At 47.8% G+C, this 11,633-nt stretch overlaps 1 protein-coding gene across 1 annotated transcript; it reads left to right on the top strand.

The window, feature by feature from the left end:
- Positions 1 to 7,261: 7,261 nt before the first annotated feature.
- LOC310854741 (leukotriene B4 receptor 1-like) lies at positions 7,262 to 8,346 on the top strand (the record flags this gene model as incomplete). Its single annotated transcript, XM_083759414.1, has 1 exon — positions 7,262 to 8,346. The coding sequence occupies one exon, from the start codon at positions 7,262 to 7,264 to the stop codon at positions 8,243 to 8,245; it is 984 nt and encodes a 327-aa protein (XP_083615540.1). The 3' UTR covers positions 8,246 to 8,346.
- Between the last annotated feature and the right edge of the window lie 3,287 nt (positions 8,347 to 11,633).

Consider the following 11,633-nt stretch of genomic DNA (forward strand, 5'->3'; position numbering starts at 1 on the left):
CGCGATGAGCTTGTAGATATGCTATTTTTCAATAGCTAAAGCACCAAAATGGGTTCCCGCCCCAAAATGCGCTGCACAAGGTGCCCTTTTTTTCACTTGAGCACCTGCCCCTCTAAATGTCTGTGCACGCCACTGCCACTGTGCAGTAGAGAGGACTTCCACATGGCTCTACCACTGTGCAGTAGAGAGGACTTCCACATGGCTCCACCACTCTTCAGTTTCAAAGTAAATTTCTATTTCGTCCCTGCTGACCGCCAGAGGCGGTGCTTTAAGCACTGAATACGTCCCTTCGTTGGTATTTTATACCAACAATGTCGGTTGACCCCGTGATGACCCGGAGTCGTCTATAACTTCCGGCAGTCATCCGGGGCTCAGTCCCTAATTTCTTCTCGCTTGCGCAAGTTGTACATAGCACAGAGTTCTACAGCAGAATTAAACTGCACGATAACAGAACTATTGCTTTGCTACTACGCCGGTAGTCCCGCGACCATTGTTGGTCGGAGCTGTGACGCGTGCGTTCGCCCTCCAGGGACTGCGACTTAATACTACTATTATTGTATCGTTTTCGAGTGGAGCTGGGCTTCACATCGTCTTCTTTCCCCGTGGGAACAAGGTAAGCAGACAACCCCTGTTCGCATAGGCTGCGTGCGCGCTGCTTCCCTGCAACACACACGGTTGCGTGCTACAAACGGCGACCTGAGCGTCCCGTTTTAGCACCCGTCAAAGTTGAACGGATAGCTCGTTCTCTTTGACAGCTTACGCTGTCTTGTTTTCCCACGAAGGCTGCGCCGCAGTGCTGGTGACGGCAAGCGTTAGCACTACCCGCTCCCAGCACGTGAGTCGACGCTAGTATTATTTGTTTACTACTTACCTATACTACTTATACTTATACTACTTATACTTATAAGTGTACTTATCTACTGCTATATTACTCTGCCTCTCTGAGCGAGTCTTTGCTGGCACTGGCCAGCTATATAGCACCGCCGCGTGCTACAAACGGCGACCTGAGCGTCCCGTTTAGCACTCGTCAAAGTTGAACGGATAGCTCGTTCTCTTTGACAGCTTACGCTGTCTTGTTTTCCCACGAAGGCTGCGCCGCAGTGCTGGTGACGGCAAGCGTTAGCGCTACCCGCTCCCAGCACGTGAGTCGACGCTATTATTATTTGCTTACTACTTATACTTATACTACTTATACTTATACTTATACTACTTATAAGTGTACTTATTTACTGCTATATTACTCTGCCTCTCTGAATGAGTCTTTGCTGGCACTGGCCAGCTATATAGCACCACCGCGAGGTTACGTCAGTAACCCCGGTTATATGAATTGGCTTGACTGATTTAGTCACTTGTTCTCAAATAGTGTACTTTAATTTCGGCACAGAGCCATTGCCACTTTATAGGTTGGTTTTTCTGAAATTATATGTATATAACTATATCATTATATATATATCATATATACTGGTCTCTGCTAGAGCACCCCTTACCTGGCATAGGCGGCGTGCGCGCCCCCTCCCTCCAGCTAAGCGGCCTTTAGCAGCTACAGTAGCCTCTACTGGCACAGGCAGCGTCCGCGCTCCCTTCCTACCAGTTTACGGCTCCACCCCTAGCGACCACTAGCGTCCGCGCTCTGGGCTACATCTGCGGGTTTCCAATGGACGAACCCCGCCACCACCTGTGCACCTCCTGCCAGGCTCCTCTGCGGCCAGAGGATGGGCATGACCTCTGCCCTGGGTGCCTTGGCCCCCAACATCTGAGGGAGGCACTCGGTGACAACCCATGTCACGTGGACGCAGGAGCGTCCAATCTCTCTCGCCGGTAATGAAGGCTAACAAAACCCTCCCCGGACAGAAGGTACGTTATCGTTTAAAGCGGCGCTATCCCCGCTAAACAGACGTTCATATGATATCATATACTTATCATGGCATAACCTCCTGTGTGTGGGTAAAGGCTGCGTTCGCGCCGCCTCCCTGCTCTGCATACGAGGTCTGTTCGACTGTGAACGCTAGCGCTTATTATAAGCGACTATAAGACTTGCCGAAGGATAAGAACACTGTCATATTACCTTCGTTTGTTAAACACGCTACTTTTTAAGCTTTGTTTAGCCCCTGCTGGTGATGGCAAGAGCCTTGCTGGCCAAAGCCATATACCGATATTGGCAGCATTCAAGCTTAACTGCTTTTGCGAATAGCTGTATTGTTGTTATTATCAGCCCGGTACAGGAGCAGCTTCCTGCGTCCTCCCAGGGTATTGATGTTGCTACCAGTATAGTTTGTAGCAAAATAGTACTAACGGCTACTGGTGTACATAGCCTGTCTGGTTGTTAACCCAGCAGGCCCCCAGTAGTGGGCCTAGCTGAAGCTGCTACCAGTATGTCTGGAGCTCAAAGCTCCATTAACAGTTTTTTGCATATACAGTGGGTGCAACCTGGTTTGTTCCCACAGGTCGGATTAGTGCCCCTGGGTACCTGTAGGTCCTATTAGCCCAGCTGGTCCCCAGCACAGAGTATCTGGCGCTGCTGACAGCGTAGCTCACAGCTGCTACCAGTAGCTTAAAGTTAAAGCTGTTTATGAACAGGCTATAGCTTGTCTTGTTTTTTAGTAGCCTAGCTGGTCTCCAGCATAGCTCTCTAACTGGCGCTGCTACCTGTAGTTGTAGCCCAAGCGCTTATTATACTATTGAAGATAAAAAGCTATCTGTATATAGCTTGCCTTACTGTTTGTTGGCCCAGCTGGTACAGGGCAGGCAGCGTATGCGCTCCGCTCCTCCAGCATACGGCCAGCTTGATGTTACTTACTACTAATCGTTTGTTAGCTCAAGCATTTATTAACAGCTATTGGTGTATAGCTTGTTATGTTCATTAGCTGCAGCTGATACAGGCAGCGTACGCGCTCCCTTCCTTCAGCAGGTGGCCCCTATCGGTGGAGCTATCGGTTGTAGCCTTTTCTCCAAAACTAGCTTGTGTCGGTTTATTTAACCGAACCTGGCTGGGGTAGGCAGCGGTAGCGCTCCCTCCTCCCAGCATGAATGCGTAGTAGTGCACACGTGACTAGTGTATTGGAAGTGTCTTTTGTTTCGCTCTGGACTAGCAAACATAAATAATAATGCACTGGAGTTTGGATAAGCGTCATAGTGCCGTGATAAACGGTCACATAGGAAACACCACAGCTGCTACATAGCAGCGTCCAAACCTTGACTGAAGGCTACTTTATTATCATAAATTATAAGTAAGCCTCCGCCGGGGGTACAGGTAGCGTAAAGCTCCCCTCCCCCACCGCGACCATGCAGGTCGCACAGTCTATCTAACAGCAACGTTTGTGTGCTGTTTCTATGATGCATTTTACATCTGGTTGAATCTCAAAGTGCTGCAATGAGCATTTGCATAAACGTAAATGCATATTCACATGCTGCGGCAGGTATAGCAGCATTCAGTTTTTCGATTAAGTCATTATATGCCGATCTAAGTTAAAGCCTCTGCTGGCACAGGCAGCGTACGCGCCCCCTCCCTGCAGCATATGGCCAACACCTAGCAAACCAGTAGCGTCCGCGCCCTGGGCTAGTTGGGACTGGTGTGCACCGGCCGGTCCAAAGGAACCGGTGCCACCACAACGGAGAGCACCCACTTTCGTACCTCGAAAGCCTCTGCTGGTACAGACAGCGTATGCGCTCCCTCAAGCATATGGCCAACACCTAGCAACCAGTAGCGTCCGCGCCCTGGGCTAGTTGGGACTTGTGTGCACCGGCCGGTCCAGAGTAACCGGTGCCACCACAATGGAGAGCTCCCACTTTTGTACCTCGTGTGAAGCTCTCCTTCAGCCGTGAGCCGACCTTGGTCCTGCCCCGTGTGCCAGGAGGAAAAGTTCTGACCGCTGACTACAGCAGATCCGAGAGGGCTCAGCTATCTGCAGAGTTGGCCCGCATGAGGGCCATGCTCACTTCAGATAACACCTAGGCACCTCGGAGGGTGCCGAAGCGCCTACCTCTCCGATGCCACAACTGACTCGAGGTTGATGTGCTCTCCCCGACAGCTTAAGCTACGCACTTCCATGACTATGAGGAAGATGCAGAAGGCGGTGCCTCCCAGGCATCAGAGCCGGCCTCCCACTTCTCAGCTCATGCGCATAGCCGTGGAACGCATACTAAAGCAGGCAGTCGGCTCCTCCAAGCGCCTTCTTCTTGCTGTCTTCGCCGTCCCCCACGCCTGTACCTGAGACAGCTACAGGCCTGCCGGGCGAACGATCAGGGCCCTCTCCCATCTCTATACCGATGGTGAAATCCTGGCAGCCCTGCCCTGATTGGGAAAAGTGTCCTGAGACAACCCGTTGCGACGTGACACTTTAATAGATTTGAACGCACAAGGCGATAAGGGCTGGCCTGGGTTACATGCCAGCCACCAAGCCTGTCATTGCATCCCTCATTGTGTTCCCCAACGAGGCCCGGCGGCAGAACGCTAGGTGACCTCGACCCCAGTGCAGGAGCACAGACAACCTGCTCACTGGGGCCTCCCGTTCACACTTAATAGTGGCAACGTTAATACTGGCTCAGTCACCTTTGGTGTGTCACTGGAGGCATTGGCGTCATGTCCTCAGAGCGTGGGCGGCTGATGTCCATCGTATCTCTAGCCCGTCGCCAAGTCGGGTTTTCACAGTCAAGCTTGACTGATGAGCCTAGGCCAACTCTCCGTAGTCTCCCTGAGGAGCCAGGAGCACTAGGTGGTTCAGCCGGGCGAGAATCGCCGGAGCGAACCATCCAGGGGGGGAAGACCAGGCTGCAGCTTGCAGGCCTACGACACATCCCGCCTCCCAAAGGGCCGAGCTCCAACATTGATGAAATCATCTTGACTGCCCTCGGAGCTCGCGTATCACCGCCGGCCCACACTAGAGGCCAGCGTGTTCCCTGGCGTCCCACGCAGGGACCTGACTGTGACTGTGACTTTCCGGGCTGTGCAGTGCCTTCTGACGCCAGCCCCCCATATCCGGCGGGTCAAAATGGCCATTATCAGCAACATGACGAGAGCCCTACTATCAGACCAGGAGTGATGTGTCCTCCTGCCCAAGGGCGCAACAGAGGCTGTATATCCTCAGTCACACTAAGGGAAGTCCGATCTACATACTTCCTCGTGACGCAAGACAGACGGGTGTCGACATGTCTTGAATCTGATGGGACCCAACAGGGTTATGAAGTTTATGCCAGTCTACTGGGCCGAACACGGCAATGTGCTGGAGCGGCAAGTGGTGCGCTCCGCTCTATAGCACACATTCTCATACTCATGGGACCTTAACCGGGTACTGGACGCCCTGTGCGGGCCTACCTTCGAACCCTTGGCACAGGCAGAGCTGAAGTGGGTGTCATGCAAGACAGCCCTTCTCCTGGCCATTACATCGGCAAAGCGCGTCAGTGAACTGCACGCTCTGTCAGTCAGCGAATCATGTCTGAGGTGGAACGCAGACGGCTCGGGGGTCACGCTGTGGCCAAACATAGCATTCCTCCCGAAGGTGCTGTCGCAGGCTCACCTCAACCGGCCTATCAGGCTGGCTCGATTCAACCCCCCACCTGGGGAGCTGACAGACAAACTGGAGCTGTTGTGCCCAGTCCGGGCCCTGAGAGCCTACATTGAAGCTACTGCACGCATCAGGCGAGCAGAGCAACTGTTCTTTTGCCATAGTGGTGTGAACAAAGGCGGCGCTCCCTCCAAGCAGCGCCTGTCCCACTGGATTGTAGACACAATCAGCCACGCCTATGAGGCAAGTAACCTCCCCGTACCATCAGGGGTACGGTGCCACTCTACAAGGAGCATTTCCACATCATGGGCTGCCATGAGAGGGGTGCCCTTGGAGGACATTTGTGCCGCCGCCTCATGGGCTTCGGCAGGCACTTTCTCAAGGTACTACAGGGTGAATGTTGCCACTCCCCACCCAGTGGACGTGGCCCTCTTCCCCGAATCCTCCGGTTCTACCCTTTGAGGTCTGTAATCAGGATTCCTCGTGACTTGGCTGGTATAAGTCATTCAGTGCTTAAAGCACCGCCTCTGGCGGTCAGCAGGGACGAAATAGAACGATAGTTACGTATGTAACTACGGTTCTATGAGTCCTGAATGACCGCCAGAGGCACTCTTGTCACTCAGAATCCTCGTGTTCTCGCGAGAAGATTCTGTAGGGACTGAGCCCCGGATGACTGCCGGAAGTTATAGACGACTCCGGGTCATCACGGGGTCAACCGACATTGTTGGTATAAAATACTCGACTGCGCATGCGCGAAGGGACGTATTCAGTGCTTAAAGCACCGCCTCTGGCGGTCATTCAGGACTCATAGAACCGTAGTTACATACGTAACTATCGTTTTAAATGATTAAAAAAAAAAAAAAAAAAAAAAATGCTTTGATTATCTTTAGTTATAAGGAACAGTGATAATAAATAGAAAATTAATGATACATTACAACAAATATGGAGGTGAAACAATCTCATTATTGCAGTTCTTCATAATGAAGTAACAAAGTGGGCTGGTATTATACATAGCCTACTGTATGTGGGAGACAATGAGATGTACCAGTCAGTGTCTAGTGACTAGTAGAGCATCAATCATATCTGTGACAAAGACCCTCAAGGAAAAACCATGCCACTGTTTTACCCTGAATATCCAGACCTCAATCTACATAACACCCCTATCCCTGGAATTACAGAATTCTACATTCATGTTAACATACAGTAATGAATATAGTCCTGTGATAATAATGTCACTCCTAACTCTCCTAAATGACAATCTCAAAATGAATGACTAGACAATAGTGACCTCACTGATTTTCTCTTCCTTGAAATAAAAACGCATGTGATTTCCGAGGCTATGACCTCCCTAACTGCTATCTTATCACATAATCAGATTTCTCACATCATAATTGACATCTGAATCCAACTGTTAATATTCAATGGGAACCTTGCACCATTTCCAGCTACACAGCCTACTTACTTGCGATTTGATAGTGCTTACTGCTTGGGGTATAGGTTTAATCTTACCCTTATTTTGTATAATGTTCTAGCCTATGACTTAAGTTAGGCTGCAAGCCAAGGGGGCCTCTTGCTTACTCAAACATCATGCAATGTCATTATTTAGCAGAATCATCACCTTTCTCCTCATTTCTGCTGGCCATGATAGAGAAGTGAGTAACAAAGTTCCGTGCACTAAAACAGAAGTTCCCTTCCTCCAGGCAATACTTGTATGTTTTAGGCGTGATGCAGACAAACACTGTCTGTCTTCTCTGTACAAAATGAACATCTTGTCAGCTTCGGCGAACGTTACAGAGGGATCGGTGGATCATGTGTCCACGGTTGGTCAGTCAGTTACCTGTGTGATCCTGGGCCTGTCCTTCCTGCTGGGGGCTCCGGGGAACCTGTTGGTGATCTGGACCATCCTGAGGCACGTCAAGCAGCGTTCCCACACCGTGGTGCTCATCCTGCATCTGGCCGTCGCTGACCTGCTGGTGCTCATCACCCTGCCTCTGTGGATCTACTCTCTGGCTCGCTCCTGGGTCTTCGGGGAGGCCTCCTGCAAGGCCATGGTGTACATCATCAATGTCTGCATGTACAGCAGTGTGTTCCTCATCACGCTCATGAGCGTGGAACGTTTCGTGGCCATCTGCTACCCATTTGTGATGTTGCGCTGGAGGACCAAACCCATTATGGATAGAGCTCTGGTAGTAGTCTGGCTCCTTGCATTCCTTTTGGGGATTCCTGTGATAATGACCCAGTACGTGTATGCAATCGAAGGTACTGAACAGTGTCTTTTCAAGGAGTACAGCTCCATGTCTCAAGAACTCACCTTTTTATGTCTGGAGATCATGTTTGGCTTCATAGCTCCTTTGACGATCCTCGCTGTCTGTTACTGTATGGTTGGAGTCCAGCTACGGAGGATGCAGAACAACAAACAGAAGTCCATCATTCTCATCAGCAGCGTGGTGGTAGCCTTCATACTGTGCTGGCTACCTCACCATATCATCAACATCATTAACCTTGCTCGTATTTTAGCCAGGAGCTCAAATGATGATGTTCCACAGAGTGGCATCTTCATCTCCGGTGCCCTCGCCTTCATTAGCAGTTCAGTGAATCCTGCCCTCTATGCCTTTGCTGCAAGCAGATTCCAAGGAGGTCTCCGGGAATCCCCATTGGTCAAGCTGTTCCAGGAAGTGGCATCGCAGACTAACAGACTAAGGGGAACTGATAGTAAAGTACAGATGTCTGATATTACACAGTAAAATATTGAACGTTCACGATGAATAGATGTAAAGTAATCACTGGTCATTCCAATTCAGTTAGCCAGAAGCACATACATTAACTGACATGGACCTGTTGTACCTCTGCCTGATAAGAAAACGTTATATTCCTAAATTCCTATGTATGTAATACTCAGGATTTTACAGCATATGATTTAATAGACATGCAGTCATTAGTACTCATTACAGTATATAATAACAAATAAGGCTGCTTATGTGTTGTCTTATGACAATTGTGTTCTTTCCGACATGCTATGCTGCCTCCTTGAACAAATAACTAGTTAAAGGACCTATAACATAAAATTCAGCTTTTTCCATTTCTTTTGTGTTTTTGGGGCTCCCATATGTGTTGTCTATCCCCACAAATAACCAATTTTGAACAATCAAGCTTTCCTATCATATTGGTGGTTTAATGGAAATTGCTCTCAGGAACAGCTCAACTGATTTTGGTCTCATCGTCATGTCATCAATGTCACCCTACTTTGTATAATTCCTCCTCTTCTTTAGTCTTCAGTTCCACATTTGCATTTCCACTTTGTTTACAATGTCCACTATTGTTGATTTTCCAAGCTGGCATGTAATGGAAACAAGCCTGGTTTTATCTAGCATCAGTATTATAATGACTCAAATATTAAATAATCTGCATATCAGCACCCCCACCAACTCAGGACACTGCATCTAAAACTGCTTTCAAAGTCCAGAAAGAAATGACAAGGGCTGGTTATATCAGAGTGGTGATTGAGGCTCAAACCATTAGAAATAACTTTGAGGGACATAGACAATATGATATTAAATATTAAAAGCCGTTTTAAAATGCATGTTATTTGCGCTTTAATACTTTGTTTGCATGCCAGTGTCGCATGGTGAGGATAGCCGATCTACAATCTTGTGCTTAAGAGAGATTTTAAAGTGAATAGAAATTGCACTATTTTCCTGTATCTTAATTCTACAAAAACAAAGTTGGCCTACAGAAAGTTCAGGAAAAACGTACTATAACTCATACGATTATATGCAAGACTGGCATTTATCTGCTTGACCCAGTAGTTGTTGATTCACTCGGTTGTATTCCATTGGCTTTGTGTGTCTTTTGTGCAGTTGTCATCTGTATGTTTTGCTATGATTTCTCTGTTTGCCATGTGTCATTACATCTTCTGTCTTGCTTTGTATGTCCTGGTGGCGGTGTGCTAACAAGGCAATGTCGTCCGCATAGTCAATGTCCTCCAGTGTTTCTAACAGTGTCCAATGAATGAAGTGAATGTATAATGTCAATGTTAAATTATTAAGACTTGGCCTTTAATGATTATTAGTGAGTATATATCTTTGTCTCTCTGCTGTGCATCTGTATGTTTTGCTATGATTTCTCAAATTATTTGAATTAATGACGTGAATGCTTGTAAGCCCCACAGTTAAAACCCCCTAATCGCCTTATCGCCAAAGACGTAATCTGCATATTAAATCATTAAAAGGCAAAGTTGCTGATATGCAGGGCAAGATCACCGCGTATGAGAATAAAGTAAAGACTTCTGTTCAGAGTAATGAGTCGCTAAAGGCTGCAGTGACCGAGAAGGACGGAATCATCAGAGCACAGCAGAGTCAGCTCAGGTATGTCTTATCACTAGGGGTGTAATCAATAGTTTGATCCTGACGGAGTCCTAGACTAATTATTATAATATGAAAGTGGACATTTAAATTGATTACAATGAATACCGTATGCAAATATGATACAGTATGATACAATATGGTCAGGCTCCTACTTGGCCTCACCCCTGCCCACTTTGACAGGCTGGGATGGCTTAGGGTCGTCGACAGAGTACAGCATCTTGCAATGGGTCTGGTCCACAAGATTCGATACACCACCAAGATACCCATGTACCTGTCTAAATACTTCCTTAATGTAAACAAAGTCCACACCCACAACACCAGAGGGAGTGCAACAAACCATGTACAACCCAGATTCGGCACAAACAAGGGACTAAATTATTTTCGCTCCTATGCCACCAAAATGTGGAACGCCCTACCAACAGTCATTAAGACATGTGAATCCCTTGACTCCTTCAAAACCGCTCTCAAAGGGCACCTACGGATGGCTGCAATTCGAAACTGGCCTCTGTAAAATCTGAATCCCCCCCCCCCCCCCCATTTCCCCTCACTGTATATTGTATCTTTTCCCTTTTTTGCTTCCCATATGATGAATTCCTGTTCTGTTCTTTAGCTACATAGAAATGTCTATTTGTATGTCTCTAAATGTTTGTATGTCTTTAAATGTTTTGATGAATTGAACAATGTGGACCCTGTTGTAAACAAGTGTAATGCTTAATTGGGTCGTCCACTCACAGTTGACAGTCTTTGTATTGAGTTTGTGCTTAAAATGTACTGTAAATTCTACAAACTGTTAATAAATATTTCAATCAATCAAAAAAAACACATAAGCCAAACTTATTTTCATTTAACAAAAAAGCTGATCTGCAAAGCTATAATGACATGACCAAAAATATGGGGGGGGGGGGGGGGGGGAGCTGATCTACAAAGTAACTGCCATGTCGACGATGTCTGTTGTAAAGTTTTTGGCCAATGTTGGTTGGCTGAAGAGAAATAAAAAGTCCTGCCCTTTCCCACCAGTGAGTGTGAGGCTGAGCTAGAAGTCCTGTATGGGGTCAAAGCTGATCTCCAAAACATGACCAGCAACAATAGAGAGAAGGAGAGACGGCTGTTGCACCTGGAGCAGGAGCACAAGGCTACAGAGACCCTTGCAGAAAATCTGGAAAGGGAGCTGCAGTCTCTAAAGGTAAGCCATTCATTACCACACCATTTCCAATAAATAAAGCCTCTGAACTTGAACACACTTGTCTCATTTTCTTTCCCCACCCAAGGTTCGCAACTTAACTTATGGTCAAGCCAAGGGTTCAAAGCCATGACCTTTTGACAGCCTAGATTTAAAAAATCAAAATGCAAATGGAAGCCTGTATGAAACCATGGTTCTTAAAATAGTCTCTCCGCTTCTCTCAAAGGTGAAGCTGTCTGTGGCCGAGTCCAGCCTGGCTTGTATCCAGACAAACCTCTGTCGTACACAGACAACACTCGGAGAGACGGAGGATAAGCTGACCTCTTGCCAGGAGACGGAAGCCCGCCAGAGGGACGAGATCCACGTTGGCGAGATGGCGCAAAGGTGCCTACATAACATCATCCAGGAACTCAAGGCAAGTTTTTAAGCATTGTAGGGCTCTGGCTGCATTATGGAGAGAAGGGTTTGCCACTCCTTAGAAGTGCATGCATGATATGCCCATATGAGCATCAGTTGTATTGCTGATATCTTTTGAACTGTAAACGGGACAAATTGTGTGCAGGCTTTCTTTCCCATAGGCGCCATAGT

Source organism: Protomyctophum parallelum, assembly GCF_964188405.1.
Source record: "Protomyctophum parallelum genome assembly, chromosome: 2".
NCBI lineage: Eukaryota > Metazoa > Chordata > Actinopteri > Myctophiformes > Myctophidae > Protomyctophum > Protomyctophum parallelum.